Here is a 23,586-nt window from a genome sequence, read left to right as displayed (position 1 = left end):
GGTCAGGGTTCTCTTGGTTGCAATTGACAGAAACTTGTGTTAGACTAAGTGCCAAGAAAGGGCCATCCAAGAAAGGGCCAATCAGTTAGTAATGGAAAAGGTTTTGTAATCTTAAAGCAGAACCAGGTGAGTTCTGGAGGCTGGAGTGAGTGAGATACTGGGATTGAAGAGCATGGGGTGGAGCATTGAAGCTTTGGAAGCAGCAATTACTCTTCTGTTTTAGGGACAGAAATGAAAGGAAGTTCAGAGATGGAACAACATTTCAGGGTTCTGGGAGGATGAGGAAAAGATAATGTGTTTATTTAAAAATATATTTTATTGATTTTTTACAAAGAGGAAGGGAGAGGGATAGAGAGTTAGAAACATCGATGAGAGAGAAACATCAATCAGCCGCCTCCTGCACACTCCCTACTGGGGATATGCCAACAACTAAGGTACATGCCCTGACCAGAACTGAACCTGGGACCCTTCAGTCCACAGGCCAATGCTCTATCCACTGAGCCAAACCAGTTAGGGCAAGATAATATGTTTTAATGCAAAGGGAATGCGCCTGGTGCAGAAGAAAGGTTGAGAGGAGAAAATGAAATGGCAGATTAGGTCTGGCCATAGGTAGGAGAAAACAGGATGGAAAATACAGGCAAGAATCTTTCTCTTGGAAGGAATGGTGAGGAAACCAAGTTAAGAATCGACGATGTAGCCAGGGGTTCTCAAACCACGGCCCGCGAACCACATGCAAATACAAATATTGTATTTGTTCCCGTTTTGTTTTTTTACTTCAAAATAAGATATGTGCAGTGTGCATAGGAATTTGTTCATAGTTGTTTTTTTTTTAAATTATAGTTCGGCCCTCCAACGGTCTGAGTGACAGTGAACTGGCCCCCTGTTTAAAAAGTTTGAGGACCCCTGATAGTCTATTGGGCTTGCACATGTGTTTTCCCTCTCAGCTTTCACAGCAACCCCAAGAGGGAAACATTGTCTCTGCGTCACAAGTGAGGAAGCCGAGTTTGGGGCAATGAAGAGAATGAAAGTCAAGTTCCAAAGACCTTTTGAGGCAGAGAAGAGGGAACTTGAAAAGGGTGTCTTAGTTAGGGCTGTTAAAACAAATCACCATAGACTGAGTGGCTTAAACAACAGAGAATTATTTCTCACAGTTCTGAAGGCTGAAAGTCCAAGATTAAGGCACCTGCACATTTGGTGTCTCGTGAGAGCCACTTCCTGGTTCATAGATGGCTGTCTTCTCACAGTGTCCTCACGTGGCTGGAGGGGCTAGGGAGCTCTCTGGGGTCTCTTTTGTAAGAGTGCTATTCCCATTCATGAGGGCTCCACCTTCATGACCTAATTACCACCCAAAGTCCCCATCTCCTAATACCACTACATTGGAGGTGAGGATTTCAATATGAAAGTGGGAGTGGGGGACATCAGCATTCAGTCCATAACAGAGGGCTTCTTCTAAATCATCTCCGTCGTCCTCAATAATCTATTCTAGCCAGTACTTCTCAACCTGTACCTTGCACAAGTATCTCCTGGGAATCTTGTTAAGATACAGATTTTAATTTCAAGTTGACCTGGGGTAGGGCCTGAGAATTTGCATTTCTAACGTGACCGTTGGCAACTCTAGTGGTGCTGGTCCATGGACCACAGTTTGAGTAGCAAGACCTTGAAAACCAGGACATTGCCTCACAGTCTCCAGGATGGTGCCTGGGGTTTAGTAAGCACTTGGTAAATGTTGGATTGTGGCTAAATTGAATAGTTTAGGCTAAAGTGTGTGTTCTGGGAGCAAGAGAAGTGGGCACTAGTTCTGTGAAGAGCAAAGAGCAGTGTGATAATCTGAGGGAGGGGCAAAGAGGAAGGCCACGGGTTACCCAAGATGGGGAACTGCTATGGAGCCTTGAGGGGGTGTGGTGCTGGCAGTTGTGTGGTGGCTAAAACCAAATCAAAATAAAAAGCTGAACTGATTGGGCAGAGGGCTGTAAGATCTCAGGCTCAGTGGTTGTGTTGACTGATCACCGATGTTGTTATGGCAAGAGGTGGAAGGGAATGTGAGCAGACGCTGGCAGAACCAAGAAGATAGAATATATTGGAGTCAAATGAATGATAGAGATGGCAACATGGGAAAAGAAGTGTGAAACCACAGAATTCAAAAGCACTGTTGGGAGTTCTGCAACAGTCTGTAGCATGTGGACAAGGCCACCCAAACCCCCCAAATCTGGCAAAGTGTCCAAATCATGAGAGGACATTTTGAAAACATTGATTCCTCCCCCCAAACATTTGGAGTCCATAAGCCTAGGAACAGGCTCTGGAATCTGTATTTTTAAGAAGTTGCCCAAGTTTTCTGATGTTGCAGCCATGGTTGGGGATCCCTGGATGATGCTCTGTAATTCCTTGGGGAGAATGGGAGACAAGAAAGGTCCCTGGGGAAGGAGATGTGCTGAGTATTCACCCTCAGCTAGAATAGCAGCATCGCAGGAATCCTCAATGAAATTTCCAGAGTCATTGCACACCAATTTAACATCTAGACAACTTGATAAATGGCACCACAGCACTGTAATATTTCACAATATCTTTAATTGTGACAGTCATGATCCGACAATGTCTTCTGGATGATCAAATAGGTTTTCCACTGGCCCAAGCCCCAGTGAGTATTTGTTCAGACTTAATCCACTTCACAGATGGGTGCGTCACATTTCATGGTCATGTTAAGGCGTTTTTTATTGTAATCCTATAAGAGACTTTCTCCCTTGGCTTCTTGTATTCTCTTAGATAGAAAGGGGTCTTTTAAAACAATTTCTACAGTCAGTAGAAAAGGCGGTGTGGGAAAGTGGTGAAGGCTACAGCCTGATTGTCTGGGTTTGTACCCAGCTCTGTAGCTTACTGCCTCTTTGGCCCTAAACCAGACACTTGAGCACCTGGGGTCCATGTTTTCATATTTAAAAGGAAGATAACAGCACCAACTTCTTGCCAATAGGTCAGCTCTTAGAATTGAATAAGTTACTGCATTTAAAACTCTTCAAACTGTTCCCAGCTTGTATACATTATCAATGAAAGTGAACTGGCATTATGATTACATTGGCTTATCACTGTTGTAGCTGTAGCTTATATAAAACTGTTCAGCTCACCCTGCTGCATCTGAGAACTTCAGCTCTAGGGAACAGCGGTGGGACCTTTTGCAGGAAGCCCACACCATCTGTTTGGTGTCCAGTAAGAAGGGTTGGGTCCAGTTGCTACTGTGCCTGAGCAATGGCAGAAGGTTGTTTATGGTATTCATCCTATATAATAAAAGCCTAATATGCTAAGTGTCCAGTTGTTCATTCAACCAATCAAAGCATAATATGCTAATGATATGCTAAGGCCTCTCTACTGCTTGCTATGATGTGCACTGACCACCAAGGGGCAGACAGTAGACTGGCTGACCAGTCGCTATGATCACCAGAGGGCAGACACTGCGACTGGTAGGTTAGCTTGCCACTGGGATCCAGCCGATCAGGATTGAGCTAGATGGGCCAGACATGCTCTGGAGCCCTCCTGTGGTCCCTCCCCAGCCCCGATCATGCAGTGGTGGGGTCCCTTAGCCTGGCATGTGCCCTCTCGTAATCCGGGACTCCTCAGGGGATGTTGGAGAGCTGGTTTCTGCCCGATCCCGCAGGCCAGGCTGAGGGACCCCACTGGTGCACGAATTCGTGCACCGAGCCTCTAGTATAGAATAAAGACAGAGAAGGGATTGGAAGGCAAAATGACGCTCACATAATTGGCAAGCTTTTATTGAGCAACTACTAAATGCTAGGAATTGTGCGGAGGGCTGAGGATACGAAAACACAGTTGCTATTCTCTCCAAGCTTGGTTTGATAAGAAAAATACACTCAAGGCAATACAATAATTAATTGTGTGGTGATATATTAAAAATTCCGTGATAGCACAGAAGAGAATGTATTATGTTCTTTGGAAGTCACCCACATAAGGACAAAACCATCGATTTCTAAGATGGGTAACTCATGTTATCCATGAAGAATTAAACAATGAATAATACCTGGAAACCTAGAATCATTATTCACAGTTAATTATAACTCACATTTGTATCATATTCATTTTATTTTAAGCTTCACAGTACCTCTAAAAGATAAAAAACATTCATAATTTTATTTACAACTAAGAAAACATAGGTTTTCTTGGCCAAATCATCCTTTTAATAGGTCACACATAAAGTGGGGATTGAAATCTGGGTCCTCACTGTTTGTTGTCTTTGCACTGGGTCAAGCTACAGTAACCAGCACAGTAACCTAAGGAGTCCTGTTTACTTAAAAAGAGATAAGAAGCCCGGCTTGCATGGCTCAGTGGTTGAGCATCAACCTATGAACCAGGAGGTCATAGTTCGATTCCTGGTCAAGGTACATGCCCGGGTTGCGGGCTTGATCCCCAGTAGTGGTTGTGCTGGAGGCAGCTGATCAATGATTCTCTTTCATCATTGATGTTTCTATCTCTCCCTCCCCCTTCCTCTCTGAAATATATATATACTAGGGGCCCGGTGCACGAAATTCGTGCACTGGGTGTGTGTGGGGGGGAGTGTCCCTCAGCCCAGCCTGCCCCCTCTCACATACTGGGAGCCCTCAGGCGTTGACCCCCATCACCCTCCAATCGCAGGATCGGCCCCTTGCCCAGGCCTGACGCCTCTGGCCTAGGCGTCCGGCCCGGGCAGCGGGGACCTGCAGTGGCAGCGGGGGGTGCCGCGATCGCGCGGGCTCCGCCCCTGCCCCTGCAGGACGCCTCTGGCTGAGGCGTCCGGCCCAGGCAGTGGGGACCCGCAGCTGCCGCAGCCCCACGATCTTGGGCTTCGCTTTAGGCCCAGGCAAGGGACCCCTAGCTCCTGGGACTGCCAGCTTCGACCTTGCCCAGCTCCCATCGCTGGCTCCACCCCTACTTCCTGCTATCACTGGCCAGGGCGGAAAAGGCACCTGATTCTCCGATCATGGCTGGGGGGCAGGGCAAAGGCGGCCCCAGGGCCGCCTTTGCCCTGCCCCCCAGCTCTTAGCTCCCCCCTGGGTTTCCGATCACTGTCAGTGGCAGGGGGCTTCTTCCTGCTTTCCCTTTCGCCTCCCTGCATTGTGCCTACATATGTAAATTAACCGCCATCTTGTTGGCAGTTAATTGCCAATCTTAGTTGGCAGTTAACTGCCAATCTTAGTTGGCAGTTAATTTGCATATAGCCCTGATTAGCCAATGAAAAGGGTAGCTCGTATGTCAATTACCATTTTTCTCTTTTATTAGTGTTGATAAAAGAGATCAGAAGAATTTTGTATTCAAACCAAGATAATATGATGGTTTTAAATTATGTCCTCATTACCTATCATAGATATTTGATAATTCTAACTTGTTAAATATCAATGAGAGATTTTTTTAACTACAGATACTATTGTTTGAGGGAGAGGGTGCTTTGTTTATGGTAACATAATATAGCAAACTGGCATTTTCTTTCCCCAGCTTATCCAAAAATTGACGGATGTTGCTGAAGAATGTCAGAACAATCAGTTAAAGAAGCTCAAAGAAATCTGTGAGAAGTAAGCCTCCGTTCTCATTATAATGAACTTGTGTATATACATGTATTCAATACAAACTGCCATTTCATTTGCCTTTTTTCCCTTTTACTTCCATTTTGACTTCAGAGAGAAGAAGGAATTAAAGAAGAAAATGGATAAAAAGAGACAGGAGAAGATCACAGAAGCTAAATCCAAAGACAAAAGCCAGATGGAAGAGTAAGGAGAAGGAACCCTTCTTCCCCACCTTCTACCTGAGGATTATTTTATTCTTAACCATGAAGACCCATCTGTGAAATTTCTCCTCTAATTAACCTTTCCAAAGATCTCTGTAAGGTTTTCAACCGGACACTCAAAGAGCAGTTCAGAAAAGGACCTTGAAGATAAAGGCTGAGTAAAGAGGGTCCCTTAGGAAAAGGTTGAATACACCTAATAATGTCAGGCAGTCTTCCCAGCATTTAATGAAAACAAAGTCTGCCCTTGGGGGGGCCTGACCTTTGTCCAGAGTTGGTGCACTATACCTTCCTGGAAGCAGAAATAAGAATGTTGAGAGTTCTCCCGTTTTCTGATGCCGGATGTGTTCATATAATGATTTCTTTGTCCTTTTCTTTTAGGGAAAAGACAGAGATGATCCGGTCATACATCCAGGAGGTGGTGCAGTACATCAAGAGGGTATGTTGGTTGTTAAAGAACAAAAGTTCAAATCGCGTAGATTTAAAGGTCTGATCGGTTCTAGCAGTTCATGAACCACGCAGTATCCCATTTAGTAAACAGAGAGTTCCTCTGAGCAGCTGTATAGAGAAGAAGGTTTTATAGGCGAAGAGATGATGGGATGAGGAAGTTATTACAGGCAAGGTCACCATTGCTGAGGGGAAGGCAGGGGGCTTTATCAGGCAGATGACATCACTAAGGTTGAAGTTTCAGACAGACTGGGAGAGGCTGAAACTGCAGTTAGGTTAGTATTCATTCTTGGTGGGGTGAAGCAAAAGTGACTCCATTTTGAGCCCATTGTTTCTTTTTAACGGGGCTAATCCCTGCCTCCTTTGCAAACTATGTGTGAATGTTTGACAAGCACAGTGTGAGCCTCCATAGGGAAACAACAAGCCTAGTTGCATCTATTTACCACTCTTCACAGCACAGGCTCCCTAGTCAATGTCCCAAGTTTAATTGCAAACCTGTGTACAAAAAGGCTCACGTTAAGACAGATGTGAAGAATCACTTCCAAGTCAGGAGCCCGGAAACATGTTGTAAATGGGAGATTCCCCCAAAGAATCCTTAGTTGTCACCCTGGTAGAGAAGATGACAAGCTCCAGAGGCCATTATATTTTTTTTCAAATTTTTAAAAAATGTTACTATGGAAATTTTCAAATATTAAGAACATGTAAGGATAGTATAACTGTTGATCACTCCACCCTCATTCCTGTGTACCTTCAACGCTTACCAACGGTCTCCTACACCTGTAAGGGCAGTTCATGACTAGGGAATGACGTCATTCAATGCATTTAATTTTTAATATTTTTCTGAAAATAGTCACTAGGACTTTTAGGTGAGAATGACTTTCTTTGTAACTTTCTTATAGTTAGAAGAGGCACAAAGTAAAAGGCAAGAAAAACTCGTAGAGAAACACAAGGAGATACGTCAGCAGATCCTGGACGAAAAGCCCAAGGTAAACTGAACTGAATAGCATCACTCAATAGTTTCGCTCTCTTTCCATTCCATGAGAATAAGACCTTCCTAGCTCATGTGTCTTGCACACAATCTCAGATCACATCTCACATGGGAAATGTATATATCTTTTTCAATGATGGTAAAAAAAAATCTTTATGGTAGTATTCAAGAAGCCTTTATCATCACCTTGTGAGGTTTAAAAACTGCAAATACATGGAACCCAGCTCTGGAGATTGGCTTTTAATTGGTCTGGGATGTGGTTGAGACATAAGTATTTTTAAAGGACCCTGGCCCTCTCCCCTGCCAAGATAGAATTAAGAGAAATGAATTAGCTAAGTCTCTTCAGCTTTAAATAATTGATATTGTAATGGCAGACTCTGTCCAGCAGAGGGTTCCTGTACCATAGCATCCTGGTTTTCTTCTAACAAAATATTCTCATAAACCAGAAAAATATAAATCTTTTTCCCTATAATAACAGTTTATTGGTGCTCCACTTTAAAATTACCTGTGCTTATTATTTGGTCAAAACCAATGTTTCATGGATATTAACTTAAAGCAAACTGAATATTTATAAATCAAATATTTTAGGGAAAAAGTATCTCAGCTTTAGAACATTCATCTGTTTTTATTCATCAAGGCATATTTTTTCTCTTTGTGAAAAACGTACTTTTCAGTTATTCTGTTCTTCAATCTGCAGCTTAAAATGTCTACTCTAAAAGGTACTGGTATTTCATAAAAGTACTTTTTAAATCTGCAAAGCTGAAAAATGTTAGTTTTGTTTCACTATATAGTCCATTCACAAATTTACTTCTTATAGATTTCTTGTGGTTGATTCTAAATAATTTTATTCCCTATGACATTGATTTAATATGTGTCTCCTAAAGTTTTAGGTTGGGCAATATAGATTCTCAAGCAGTAATGAAAATCCAAGAATTAATAATTACTGAGATATGCTGCTAATTTTTATGATTTTTATTAATCAATAATTTAAATATTCTTAACCACCCTTTCACATTTATTATGCATTAGTAAAGTAGAATAAATTTTTTAAATCACTATGCTTTACATTTAGAAATAATCTTTAAAAAATGCTCAAATATTTGGAGCAAAAGACCCAGGTTCAACAGAAAATTAAAAAAACAAACACCTTCACAATGATCAATTCCAGGTGATATATGCAAATACATGCATTTTCAATCCATGCTGTCTGAATTCATATTTGTCATTACTTTGTACACTGACATAATACCCTTCACTCATGGTTGATACCTCATTAGCCACTTTTTGCATTTCTAAAAAAATCTTTCTTGGAAAATATTGTTATTCCCACAGAGTTTTATTTTGCTTTGTTTTGGTTTTGGTCCAAAAATTTCAACAACTTTACTCATAGATAAAATGTATACTACTACCATATTTATAGCCATTTTAAAATTTCTTTTTTTGGCCCTTTGGAAAGAGATCTGAAGTGTTTCTATGAATTTTTAGTTGTTCTATTGTTTTTTTTGTTTTGGGGGTTTTTTTTTTACTGTAAATAGGGACCAATATGATTTCTCTTTGCTTTCCATCCAGGAAATTGTTCTTATGACCATCTTACTATGTCTAGGTTTGAAGGTTGCCCTTGATGATTGTTGGTTCCATGTCAAACTAAAGCATTTATTGAGAGGTGCTCTTCAGGGCTTAAAAACGTTGTGCTTTGGAACCATGACTTTGATAATAAAATAAGAATGATGACTGTTAATATTGTAGGACACAATAGCTAATAAAGGGAAATGACCGTGACAAGAAGGAGCAATAATTAATACTGGAGTAAAACAATAAGGTCAAGTGTAGGACATGTGGAGAAAGATCAAAGCACAGGGCAGCAAATGTAAAACCAGGCTAGCATAGTGGCTAGCCACACTCTTATAATTGTTGGGTGTTGACCAGAAATAAAATAGCACTGACTTTGAGATAATCCCTCTTCACATTCAGTATTGGCTTGCCAAAGCTTGACATAGATATGAGGGAAATCAACAAAAGGGGAACATGAAAGATAAAGGAACAACTCAAGGAAAATGAACCTGACCAACTGTATCTACAACTGAGTCAGTTCCATTCAGTCAAGAAGATGTGAAGGCCAAGTGCTTTTCTGACATCTTGAAATTTATGAATAGTTCCATCACTCAAGGTTGTGCAAGGAAATTGAGTTGATACTATAGTAGGTAATATTAAAGGTAATTGCAACCTTCTTATTAAGAGGAAAGCATGCTGAATTTTGCCAGAGGTTGCTGAGGGGAATAGAGTTCTCCTTCAAATATTTTACAGATGGCATAAGCAATTTCCTAACTAGAAAACAATAACGGCTAATATTTTGCTACATGGCATCATATTTCTTCCCATTTGTCAGTTTCTTTCACCATATTGTCAAATATTATGAACTTACTTCTTCATCATCCACTTATTTAACTAATGGAACAATGTGTCCTGTGTTCCTAACTTCCACCTGAACAGGGAAGACGCACTTTTTACATTCCTAATTTCTCCTATTACTTTCTGAGCTTGCCTGGACCCCAATCACAATCTGTATAAATTCCCAAGCCTTTGGTAACCAAACCACTCCTTTAAAAGTAAAAAAACAAATATAAAAAAAATGTTTAACAACAAAAATTTGAAAAGCCAATGCAGAAAAATAACAGTTTTATAGTGGCAAGGAATGTGGCTTGATTTAGAGCAAGATCCATATGAAGATTAATTCGAAGTGTAACTTTCTAACATTTCACTCAACCATGCACTTAGGATCTGGAAAGATCAACTCAAGCTCCCAACATTTTAATCATCCTGCCATAGAACAGTGCTCTTCAATCAAAACCATTTCATTTCCATGTGGACCAAGAACTTCTGTCCTTCTGGTCCCTATTCAGTGGAAGACCAATTTGGCCAATCACAATGTGAAAGTTTATTTTAGGATGTTCCATTTTGTGACATGCACCAGGACTTTGTCATATGTATAATGTTTTATTTCCCATTAAAAACTGAGACTCAACGAGTCTATTTTTTTTGTATTTATAGGGTGTCCCAAAATTCACGCAAGATTTGAATTTTGTGTGAGCATTAACAACAACAACAAAAATAAAAGCCTCATTTTACTTGGTTTATTGAATCAGATTCTAATATCTGTTGCCCTTTGATTTCAATCCCTTCAATTTGATAAGCATTACCAAGTACCAATTATGGCCCAGGAGCAGGGACAATGAAGACCAATGAAGACCACGGCTTTGCATATGGGAGGCCATTTACCTGATGTGCTATTCCATACATAACCCTACACTGTATACTTTAGGAATCAATAAAAAATTTACAATTTTTAATCATAAACCTGTGTTTTATATCAAAATTACTTCTTGCATGGATTTTGGGACACCCTATACATTTTGAGGACATTGTAGAAAATGGATGGTGATGATCACTAGAGGTAAAATATAAAAGAGATACATATTTTGGCCCCCAATTTGACATAAAATTGCATTGTGCTTTCCTGTCCATGAAGTCCCACTGAAATGTATTAAGTTTTAAATTCTCTTAAAAGAGAATACTCAGCTCTTTTTCAGTAGAGTTCTAAATTATGGAGAGATGTTCAGCTGCCTGTTCCCTAGCAGTGAAATATTGGATTCAGTCCCGGAGTGTATGCTGTTTTCAGTTTTGTTCAAGGTGCGTCTTCTTATGAAATCTATAGCTGCAGAGTTCTAAAGATGGATACAGTCTTTCAACTCAGTGACATAATGGGTTTCCTTGGGATTTCCATACCTAGGTTTGCCAAAATCAGTAGTAAAGGGTTTATGTGTATGAAAGGTGGTAGGAACAACTCAAGAACCCAACTGCCAGTGGAAAGAAACCACACTTTTTGTGGTTGTGCTAGACTCTGAGTTGATTCATTATAAAAAGGACATTCTGCCTTTTTTCTTTACATTTCAAAGAAATTTATCCTAAGGTGGTGAAACATCGTTAATCAGAAGTTGCCCTGAATCTGCTGTGAATATTCCATTATAAATTTATTGCTTTGCAGCTACAGGCCGTGGTTACAAGAAGAATCATCTTTTGAGGGGACTTTTTAATGAACAGTCTACATAACCTCATAAAACAGTCGATAAATATGTAATTTACTTTTCCTCTGACATTTAATTTGTCTTTGATGCTTCTTAAAACACGGGTTATCTATTTTAATTTAGCTCATTAGCAAGAGAGAATGCCAGGAAGTTTTAAAGCATTTTCATTTATAGCCAAAGAGCATTTCATCACCGTGGCTCTTTTTTTTTTCCCCCTCCACCAGGGGAATATAGCCTGATTTCCCTCATTTCCCCTCTGACATCTTTGTAACAGGGTGCATGACTAATCTCTCTGGGTGAGGTTACTCTTGTCAGACCTACCTTTGGGCCCTGCGACAGAACACTAAATACAGCTATTTCAATCCTGCCTTCCCAGTTTTCAGGGAAAAAGAAACTAACTTGGGCATTTAAGTAAAAGCTTCTTTCTTACATGATTTATTCGTCCCTCCTCTAATCTTTTGTTACTTGATGGGGAAATATGAATTCTCCCTGATAGCACCCAATGGACCTTCTCATAGAAGCTAGACCACAAAGTGTAAACTGGTTGGCTGTTGACTACATTTTGCTCATTGTCAAGTCCTTGTCGACCCATCATGTGGTTTATTTTTGTTTTCTCTGTGTATGAAATTTCCTTTTGATATCTGTCAATGTGAATAATTGCCTTTTAAAAATATGTAGTAGTTCATCATTTTCTTGAAAATAAACTTAGACATGTTTTCTTTCCTTCTGGGCAATACTAGAATATCAGAAATGCTATAGCTCTATTTGTCTCCTCTCCATTTATTCTTGAAATTGATTTTCATTCTACAGATTTCTAAACCCATATGACATTACTATTTTGTGTTATACAGTCAGTGCTCATTTAGATTTATACATATTCACAAGCTTTTTGGGTGTACATTCCTTCTTGTGTCTCAGACTATTCATTTGGGATCATTATTTTCTACATCCTCTAGCAGTTCCTTTTATATAGTCTACTGGTGGTAAACTCTTTGGGGGTTTTTGTTATAATTTTTGTCTGAAAATGTCTTTATTTTACCTTCATTCTGAAACGATACTTTAACTGGATATAAAAATTTTAGGTTGGCAGTTATATTTTTTATTATGGAAGATAACATTTTAATTTCCTCTGACTTCTCTTCTTGTTGAGAAGTTAACTATTTATCTTAGTGTAGTTCTTTTGATGATAATATATTTTCCACTCTTTGCCTGCAGTTAGGATTTTTTCTTGTTTTATATTGTTTTCTTGTAATGTGTTTAAGAATGTGTTTGAGGTGACTGCATGGTTAACTTTCATTAGTTCAGGGAAAAGCTCTCAGCTATTGGCTTCCATCACATTTTCCAAAAATTTCCTTTCATAGTGTTATTTATGTATAAAATGACCTTACTCCATCTTTTCTATCTCTTAACTCTTTTCAGTATTTTCCATCTTTTTGTCTCTCTGTGCTACCCTTTGCACAATTTTTTTTTCTTACCCTTTTTATAATTCACTAATTTTTGGTGGTACTGCTATTTAACTCATTCACTGGGCATTTAATTTTTGCTTTTGTATTTTATTTTACTTCCAAACATTCTATTTCATTTGTTTTTAGATCTACAATTTGTATGCCTCAGAAAACGTTTTCTGTGAGATTCCTCATTCTGGACAGGCCATGGACTTCCGGTTTTGGCCTCACCCTACAAGGCTGTCAAAAAATGAATTCAAAATGTCCAGCATTAGCAAAAGCCTTTTAGAACTAAAGCAGCTTTCTTGCTTATTATCTGTCTAGGTTTGATGTCCCTGCAGTTTGGGCCTGATCATTCTTTAAATTTTTGTGATTCTTATGTTTTTTAAAGAAGATAGTTTTAATATCAAATCCAACTTTTTTAGTTGTTTTCGGTGGGAAGGATGGTTCAAATAACCCAACCAGCCATTACCAGAAATAGAAATTTTTCACATGTTTCTAAAATATTTTAATTAAACATCTGTTCTAGTCAGGTTCCATTATAGAAGCAGAACCAGTAAGAAATTGTTTGTGTTACAGGGAATTGGCTCCTGCAATTGTGGAGGCTGGCTTTGTAGTCTCCACAAGGCTATCTCCTATCTAATGCTGATCCTGGCATTCATGCAGGCAGTCTGGAAGGGAGAATCATGAGTAAGCTTGGTGACTAGAATAATCTTCAGAAGTTAGGACTCTTTGTCACAGAGCTGAATACACACAAACACACACACACACACACACACACACACACACTAGCCCAGAAGTGGAGTCAGAAGATATTACAGGTCCAATTGCTGCTTTACCCTAAAAGGATGAGTCAATAGATCAGCAGTAATACCTGTGCATTACACAATGGTTGCCATCCCCTCATCAGCAATCCAGCTCTTGAGAGAGGCTCTTCTATAGCCCACTCTAACTGGAAACATACAGAAAGGGAACTCTGGGAAATGTAGTTCAGCTAGCCAAGTTGGCAAGTCACAAAACCACCACACTGTTATGTAAAAGTTGAAAATGTTCTTATTTAAAGAAACATGATTTCTCTTGAAAATTAGATTATATTATTAGATTGAGCCAACATGGAAACAAATCTCTAGAGCTGAGAAGTGGCTGCCCCTTATTCCTACTTGGCATTACCTAAATAGATTCATGGGTTCCTATTTTCTGGCACCTGCAAGTCAAGTGAGTTTGAGATTTCAACACAATTACAACTGAGATTCCCATGAATGCCATTGATTCCTTCCCCTTTTTTCTACTCCATTAGCATTCTTTCCCTTCCAGTATCTATTTCTTTCCTATGGATGAAAAATGTGGGAGTTTTGTGATTGGTCTATAGACTTGAGGGAAAGAGATCCAAAGAGAATATTCACCAAGTATGAAAGGATTAAGGACAGTGTGTGTTGGTGGGGTTCAGGGTCTTTCCCATAAGGACTGAGTTTAAGATCAGGAATAGGATGAGGCAAACTTTAATCCCATTGACTTTATCTGTCAACCTACCAAAAACAAAACAAAACAAAAAACCACACACAACCATGAATGGCCCCCAAAACCTTTTGGGCTTATTTCTACTTCTACTCCTGTACCTGTCATTGTGCATGACTTATATGAATTTTGCCAATACTAGTTAGATGTTTTATTCCCAATGTATCTCCAGTTTGTTTTTAAAGCCCTGCTTTGGTATTACAAGGATAATGAAAATAGTCCAACACACAAACCCTAAACACTTTCCAAAGCAGAGAATGTGAAGTTTTAATTGATATAAGGAAACCACTGCCTGATTTTACTATGGCTTTCAACATTGTTAGGGAAGGATGACCAAACTCAAACTGAGAGAAACATTGAGCTGTAGAATACCCAACTAGGAAGTACATTAGGTGCTTTGAAATATTTGATGAAGCATTATGTGGACATCAAAGGAAAGTCTATTATAAAAGGGCAAATGTAGGACTACTGGGCTGAAAAAAAAAAACTGTCAAAGTTTCAACTCAGGCAGACTGCTTCTAAGAGCAAGAGTCACATTCTCTATTTCCCATGTATTATGTCTAAGGCCAAATTAATGTGCCCGGCCAGCATGGCTCAGTGGTTGAGTGTCAAGCTATAACCCTGGGGGTGACAGTTCAATTCCTGGTCAGGGCACATTCCTGGGTTTCAGGCTTGATCCCAAATGGGGGACGAACGTGCAGGAGGCAGCTGATCAATGATTCTCTCTCATTATTGATGTTTCTATCACTCTCTCCCTCTCCCTTCCTCTCTGAAATACATATATATATATATATATATATATATATATATATATATATATATATATATATACACAAATTAATGTAACAAATCTATCACTTAGAGTCCTACCTATCCATTTTCTGTCAGGAAAAATCAGTTGACGCACATCTGCATTTATTAATAATCATTGGCTGAGAATAGTCTTTGAATTTAACATAAAAGGTCTTTGAATTTGTAGCAGAAACCAAGGCTCAAATAATATTTTCATATTTCAAAGACTCTTATCAGATCTGTGATAGAAGAGTAAACAGTTCATAATGTTTCTAATGGTTTGGATGAATTCTTCCATAAATCCTCTGTGACCATCATACACATGTGCACACACACATTTATATACAATCAACTTTACACAATTGGAGGAAAGACTGGGATGTTAATCATGTAGGCATCAAAATGCATTTTGCCCTAGCTAATTAAGCTAGTTATGCAAATTCATGTCTATGAGGGCAGCCAGCAGCATGTCCATGTTTCCAGTTACATATAAAGAATAGGAAATGTATTATGCTCTAGCTTCAGATTTCACCCTTTTCTTTTTCTTTGCATCTTACTTATTATTAAAAAAAATCCTTAGGTTTGGGAAAATAGATAATGAGCTATCACAATTCTTAAGTTGATTATTAGGTTTTCCTGTTATATGAAACAAAAAATCCCCAAACTTGCAAATTATTATAAATAAGGTAACACATCTTTATAATTGTTAACGTGTCAACTGCGGCACACCCACCCTAGCAAAGTCAATCTCTCACCTGGATTTCTAAATAGCTTCCTAACTGGTATTCTTGCTTCCACATGCCCTGCTCATAATCTTGGCCCAATACAGTAGCCAGATCATCCTTTTAGAACATAAATCAGCTTGCTCCTCTGTTCAACGCCCTTGCATGGCTCCTATCATCCTATATAATAGCAGTAATATGCAAATTGACCATCATGCCCTCACAAGATGGGAGCACCCACAGTAGGGGTGGTGCAGGCTGCTCCGTGGGCCTGCCGCTGGAGTCCCCTCAGCCCCACTGGGGGCCTCAGGTCATCCTGCACCCCCCACTGACTGACAGCTCGCCCAGGCTCCTCCAAAGAGCTGCCCATCCCTCTTTTCCACCCTCCCCTGAAGCTGAAGCCTGACTGTGGTGTCCAACCGATTGGAAGTTATAACTCATGTCGTTGAGAATATCCTCCATTTCTCAGCCCGGGGCTGGCCTCTCTGCACGCCTGCCGCTGGTGTCCCCTCAACCCGCTGGGAGTCTTGGGTCCTCCTACACCCCCCCACTGACTGAGGCTCAGATAAACAGGGACGGCCGAGGCACAGGCAAGCCTTGGATGGTGGCTGCCCAGCCGCCCAGGGCTGGCCCAAGGCTCAGGTAACTAGGGCCGGCCAAGGTTTGCACTGCTGGCAGTGTCAGCAGCAGAAGTATGATGGGGGCCTCACCTTCCCCTGTTCCCCGGGTCGCCTCCTGCCCCTGAGGGCTCCCGGACTGTGAGAGTGGGCAGGCTGGGCTGAGGGAACCCTCCCCTCCAGTGCATGAATTTTCATGCACCTAGCCTCTAGTCTCAGAATAAAAGTCTACAAGGTCCAGTATAATTGGACTCCACTGTGCTGCATCCTCTCTTCATTTCCTTATCGACCTACCCTCTGTTACAGACATCCTGGGCTCCTTGCTGGGCCCCAACTAGGCAAGCCATTCCTTTTGCTTGCGTGGACTATTTCCTCTACCCACAATGCTCATCTCCCAGGTATCTTCTTGGGCAACTCTCTCCTGACTTTCAGGTCTTTGTTCAAATCTGACTTCTCAAAGAGGCTGTCAATGACCACTTTACTTAAATTTGAAACCACCACTCTTCCATCCCCGGCACCTCCTTTCTCTTTTCTGTTTTTCATAGCATTTATTACCTTGTAGGTCATTCACTTCCCCCTTAAGTGTATTACTCATTATTGGTCCCTCCCCTTTAAAATGCAAGCTCCATAAAGGCAGAGGCTTTGTTATTTTGTTCAGTAATGCTCTTGAGTTCTAGATACCCGAGAATAATGCCTGGCACTTAGTTGGTGCTTAATACATAGTTTTGAATGAATGACTTAGGTAGAGGACTAAGAGAATTGACTTTGTTTATTAAAAAAAAAAGAGTTTTCTCTCTTTGAGTAGAAAAAGTACCGTATGGCCATTAAACGCAAACTCATTGGGCTGCATTGTTCAACTGCTGTCAGTAATTCAATATAATCTCAGGTTTCTTGACAGTAGTGGAATTTTGTGGAGAATTTCTCAATAGTAATAGCTGCAATCATCTTTAACATCTAATCCCTACAGAGGGTAGGGAAGGACCAAGGAGAATTCAATTGCTAGTTCCATTGCATTTGTGGTAGAAAGTGTGGACAAGATAAAGGAGCTGGAGGTTTTAAATCTCTATTCTAGAAGGCGTTCCAAGAAATCTCCCAGACAAATAATTTGAAGTAACAAATGACTTAAAAATCCAGTTCAATGCCACCAAAATGACAGCCTCCCTTTTTTTCCCACACAGGGGGACGGTTCCTCCTCATTCTTGTCGGAAACTTGCCATGAGGATCCCTCTGTTCCCCCCAACTTTACTCCCCCCAACCCTCAAGCTCTCAAGTGGTGACCACCGTCCTTCCGGCCAGGTAGGACTGGATGGGAGGGGTCGCTTTAGAGAGAAGGGTGGCGTGTGGCCATCAGGTTCACAGGCATCATGGACTTGTTCCTTTGTTCTTCATCCTCCCTTTCTCTACATTCCCATCGTTTTCCTGCTCCAGTTCCCAGCCACACCATGATGCACTCCACATCTTCACTGTCTTCCTCTGGCATTTATTTCTTCATCTCTCTCTTTCTGTCATAAATTCCATTCTTACATATTGTCTTCTTCCCTTTTGTTTCTCAACTTGTAAAATCAGCTTCCCTTTTGACCTTGATCTTTCTCTCTCACACCCACTATTATTTCCACTTTTGAAACATTTAAGTTCCTACTTCTCAAAGCACTGATTTCTCACAGTCTTAATATCTTAAAATCTAGTGGGATTAAATTAGTTTTCAGGGAGTCTTCTTGACCCATTCTACTCAAATTTATGCCATGGTCCTTTTAAAAATCCAACAAAAAGCATGTACCACCACATGGTATTTTGATGTAAGAGGATATCTCAGGATTTTCTGATTCTCTGCTATCAAAAGCCCTTAAAATTGCCTCACTGTTAGGGGTGTTTGTGTCATTGGCTGCTGGTTGGAGCACAATGAAGCTTGAAATTTAGAGAGGCCTTTAGCTTGCTAGAGGAGAATCATCATGACATCTATTGTATTCCTTCAGCTAATAAAAACTGGCCAAAGCCATTCTAATGATGGAGAAAAGAAGCATTACTATGATTATAAAGAAAGCAAACTTCTATTCTGCTGTATTGAAAATAGAATTTTACAGTGAGGCTTAGTGTTTTTGTCTTTAAGTCCTTATTGATCTGTAAATCAGTGCAGTTTAGAAACATCAAAGAATTAGTGAAAACACAAATTTTACTAAGAAAAAAAGGTGTAAGTTCTTCCTTTGTCTATATCAGTTGCTACAAACAATGAGCTTTTCACACTTTAATGACTATATGATCCAGTGAGAATGTAGATTCTGATGCTGGAGGTCTGGTGGGCCCTGAGATCTGCACCCCTCACTGGTTTTCAGGGGATGCTCTTGCTGCCACATTTCCATGGACCACATTTGACCAGCAAGGATGGAGTACTGGTATCTATCCCCCGGCTGGAAGGATAAGCTTCAAGCCGCCTTCATGCTGTTTTTATTGTGTTGTAATTTTTTGGCTTAATCAGAAGCCTGACCTTTTGGTATCGTCTTATTTTCTGCTTCTGACTGCAGCACTAGTAAGAGAGAGGCAGAGAAGTCATTTGAGAGCAAAGACATAGCCTGAATTCTGTCCATGTCCTCCCAATGGATCTTGCTTCTGTGGTGACCTTGTGATCAAGCCCCCATTGGAAGTTGGGGTGTAGGAGAGGCGAGTGATACTGATTTATTCAAGAAGACAGGGAGACCTTGAAAATGTTTTCTTTTACATTTGGCTATAAATGTTTAGGGTGTGTCTTAAATCATCAATTATAAGCATCATTGGATATTGTTGTTGTTGCACTTGTTACTGTCTTGGAATTTTTGAGAGTTATTGTGAAACATTTAATATCACAGGTAGACTATTACATTCTGTCAGAGGAGGTAAATGAGAGTGGAGGTCAGAACACAGGAATCGGGTGTTGTTTCTAAAACAAACGCAATAGGGATGTAAATGTTACATTTTTGTCCTCTGCTCTATGAGGCTTGCAATGGCTGGTTCACAGCCTGTATTCCTTTCAGAATGTCAGCTGCACTTCCTGCTTAGCAAAAAGTATTTATTTTCAAAAGAGATAGATATTCCCACAATGCCTAGACATTAAAAACATCTTCACTCACATAGTTTGGTTCCTTTAGCTTTCCACAGATAAAAGGCAATATAACAATAAACCAATTTCACACTTTCCATGGAAACATACGCCTCATTGCAAAAACAGAAAAAAGCAATACTATTTTATCTTTGAAAAAGAACAAAAAGTTCTTCTTTCATAGCAGTATATGAAAAGTGCATTTTGTACAGAGTTTAATATTTCCTCACCTTTGTTCCTCACCTTAAAAATCTCTATTGATAGTCTACAGCTGAAAACAAAATGAATGAAAAGGCCTCACATATTTCAGAGGGAAGGCTGGGGTGCGGGTGTAGAGGCGGGGGAGGGGGGGGAGGGTGGCGAGGGGAGATTAACCTGGGAACTTATATGCATATATGCATAGCCTATGGACACAGACAATAGTGTGGTGCAGGCCTGGGAGGGAGAGGTGCTGGGTAGAGGTGGTCAATGGGGAGGGTGATGACAAAGGGGACATCTGTAATACTTTCAACAATAAAGATAAATTTTTAAAAATGACTTTTTTTACTATAATATTGGTCCCAGAATACTCATCACATTAATACTTGAAATTTAACATTTTAAATTAGTGAATGTAAATCTCATTAGTGAAAAATATATTCCTAATTCAGCTAGAGATTAATAGGTGAAGCTAAACAGGTTATTCATACCTTTAACTCAGGTGACTTTTTTTTTAATAAATACAAATCACTGTAGAGAAAGATTAAAAACAAACAAAAAGCATGTCTGCTCATTTTGTGTATGAACCTTTACGTAAAGAGCTATAGAATGACCAATTTCTAAAAAATACTGATGCTATAGCATTGGGAACTATAAATTTATGCCAAATATAGTTAAGTGTCTGCTTGATTCTCAGCTATGCCAATTTCAATAAGAACAAAAGAGCAAAAACACAGTCCCTACATGCTATAAAATATAGAGCATTTCCAGTCCATGGAAAAGGATTTAAACTTTTATTCCCTGACACTTAAATAAGAAAACAATAACATCAAGCATTTATTGAGCATTTACTATGTTGCGAAGCACCTTCGGAGCACATCACATGTATTATCTTATTCTTGCCATTGTGCACATGAGGAAACTAAAGTTCAAAAAGATTAATGAACTCTACTAAGGTCAGACAAGAAGTGTCAAACCTTGGGGACCCGCATATTGTGTCCTTTGATTTTCTTAGTAAACATCTGAAGCCATGATTTTATGATCTAGGTTTCAGGGGTGTGATCGCTCTTCCTCACATTTCATGGCGAGGCAAGCCCTAAGGGTACACCCTCTGATCCTCAGTATACTCATCTATAAAATGGACAGACTAGCAGCCTCTCTGTTAAAGGAAGCAGAGCTCTCCGAGTGGTGACGAGGGACAAACTCCAGTCCCATATACCAAACGCTATCTTATTTGCTGGCGGCCTACCCCAGCCTCCACAATAGCACAACCAAATCGTGCCAGGGGTGTAGCCCCTCAAATGGTCACAACAGCAAAAGGAATTAAACATCAAAGGAGAGACATTCAAGTTTTTCAAAACCAGTTGTTTTTAACCAGTGTCTTGGAGAAGAACATCTCCCAGGACTAGATGTTAGGAAATGCGCAGCCCTCTGAACACAGGACTTACCTCTCGGAAGCTATGACTCGCAGCGAGCAGCTCCTATCACTGGGGGTCAGGCAGCTATTTTCTGTGTCCATCACATCCAGCGGAAAGGCAGTGGCACGCAGAGAGGGGAACTGTGAGGCACAGTGTAGCCTGGCATACACCCTCACCTCCTCCCAACCTTGACTTTTGTCCTCCCTCCCTTATTCTCCACTCACATGCCATCCAGCTTTTGTGTGTCGGTGCTGAATTCAAGCCACAGATGAAATGGTTTTGCTTCCCTTGAAAGCCTTCTCCCTCCCCCATCTGTCCACACTCTCCTCCTAAGCCCTTCTCTTCCCCAGCCCTAGACAGGAATCCTTATTAACTACAACCTCCTTCTTCCACTTGAAAAGGTGGGGGCTGAATTATATGAGAAAGGAGTTAGGGTACACGTTGAGGTTTATACCAGGGTCTATTATCGTGTTGTTGTTAAGCAACTATTTTTAAGGTTTTTGTTTATTCGTTCAAATACTATTTACTCAGCCCTAGTATTTACCCCTGAGATTATTAGGAAATCTAGAGGAACATATTGGAAGAGAAACATCTCTTTTTATTATTTTTTTAAATGTATTTTTAACTTGTCATTGTTCCTTAGCCAGTGTATTTTAACAACTGTTTACAAAGCATCTACCTTGTATTAGGTATTTGAAGTAACCTACAGATGAGTTAAAGTATATGGGAGATGTGCGTAGGTTCTAGGCAAATACTATGCTTATTTTCCGTAGGGGACTGGAGCACCTGCAGATTCTGTTATCTGTGGGGACAGGGGTGAGGGGCTTCTGGAACCAGTCCCCAGAGGATACTGTGAGTCTCTTGAGATCTGGAAGTGTGGCAGCGAAGAGGCTGTCTGCAAGCAGAGAGTTGTGTAAGACTGAGTGACCTTTTTATGATCTCCTCTGAGTCCATGAAGAATACGGTTAATTAAACTCAGAATTTTGTCACTGAAATAATAGGTATGAGATCCAGAGAATTCAAGGTGTTGGAGGACTCATTAAATAGGGTTGCATAAATATCATTCTGAAAGATTTAATGAGTCCATAGGGTCATTTACAGAACAACAGAGCAGAGATGACCTAGAAAAATAAATTAAAATCGATATTATGCTTCCGAATTACCAACTATAGATTGCTATATTAACACCTGAGAGATGAAGTCTATAATTGTATTCTAATGTTGGATGTTGGTGTTCTCATCCCAGGGGAAATGAAAATTGCTCATTTTTAGTTTTCTGCTTGTCAATAACAAAAATAAATTTAGGTATGTGTGTTTGTTTCTGTGGTCTCCAGGAACCCTGAATGCTATAAGTAGTTACCACTAGGGAAATAGTGTTAATTTTTTCTTTTATTAATTCAATACTTATTGAATTCTTACTGTATACAGACACTAGGCTAAGTGCTTAGAAAATAATACTATGTAAAGAGATGCAAGCCCCCCCCACCCCCCTCACCTCAGATTGTCCGGCAGAGCTTTCTACAGAGATGGAAATGCCCCATGTCTGCGGGTGGGCTCAGTAAGTGCTTGAAATGTGGCTAATGCACCTGAGGAATTGACATTTTAATTTTATTTAAATTTAAATAAATGTAAATGTGGCTAGTGGCTAACAAATAGGCAGCTTAGGTAGATAGCATGCTGAATCTCAATTTCTCGTGTATAATCTACCTTTCTACAGAGAATATGTGTTGGAACAAACTACTGTGATCATTATAATAGAGCCGTTTATAGGGAAAGAAGGGCTGGTTATTTAGCATATTCTTGGTTAAAATGAGAACTTCCCAGAGGTGGTAACCCTTGACCTATGGGGTTCAGTAGACGTTGATCAAGCAGAGGAGCAGACAGGAAGGAATTTTTCATGATACTGTGATAAAGCCTGTGGTATTTAGAAAGTAAATTATATAAACTTACAATTAAACTAATTATGTTAAAAACAAAGATAACAAATACCCCAAACTCATGACTTGCTAATTATTTGACACTAGAGGCCCAATGCACGAAATTCATGCAAGGGGCTTGGCCCCGCCATCACAGCCTCTGCCTTGGCCCCTGCCACCATGGCTTTGTCTGGAAGGGCATCCGGTCTAATTAACATATTATGCTTTTATTATTATAGATGTTTGACTGTTGTCTGGGATCTTGAGGTAAACTACAACTATTGTATCTCGATGGTCACTAGAATGGAGCACTACTTGCACCTCTTCCTAACTCTTGGTGCAAGGTCCTCACTCAGGTAGCTTGAAATTGGCCATATTGGGAATATTTACACCAGGGCAATCAGCAAACACTATAGATGAGGCTCTTTCTCCCCTGGGAGAGCCACCTATTAAATGTGTATTAGCACACTGCTGCCACAAACCTTACTGTTTTATGGCATAGAGTTTTCCCAGGTTTAATGCAGAGTTCCTATTGCAACTTACCAGAGTGGAAAACTTCCAGTCCTTCATAAACAAAACAGAACTTTTTGTTGAAATACAATTTATTGCTTTTTTAAA

General features: G+C 40.1%; 1 protein-coding gene across 4 annotated transcripts in view; it reads left to right on the top strand.

Moving 5' to 3' along the window:
- PLCB1 (phospholipase C beta 1) overlaps positions 1 to 23,586 on the top strand; it is a 625,546-nt gene that overhangs the window by 546,902 nt on the left and 55,058 nt on the right. For 2 of the 4 annotated variants that reach the window (XM_059705577.1, XM_059705576.1), the window contains exons 28-32: positions 5,473 to 5,549; positions 5,655 to 5,744; positions 6,140 to 6,197; positions 7,105 to 7,191; positions 17,545 to 17,662. In XM_059705577.1, coding sequence (XP_059561560.1) covers positions 5,473 to 5,549; positions 5,655 to 5,744; positions 6,140 to 6,197; positions 7,105 to 7,191; positions 17,545 to 17,643 — 411 coding nt within the window. In that variant the 3' untranslated portion in view covers positions 17,644 to 17,662. The remainder of the gene's footprint in view (positions 1 to 5,472; positions 5,550 to 5,654; positions 5,745 to 6,139; positions 6,198 to 7,104; positions 7,192 to 17,544; positions 17,663 to 23,586) is intronic. The other 2 variants (XM_059705575.1, XM_059705573.1) reach the window with 1 other exon arrangement.

Source organism: Myotis daubentonii, chromosome 8 (genome assembly GCF_963259705.1).
Source record: "Myotis daubentonii chromosome 8, mMyoDau2.1, whole genome shotgun sequence".
NCBI lineage: Eukaryota > Metazoa > Chordata > Mammalia > Chiroptera > Vespertilionidae > Myotis > Myotis daubentonii.
Note: the sequence above shows the minus strand (reverse complement) of the source record. Positions and strands in the feature narration are given on the sequence as shown.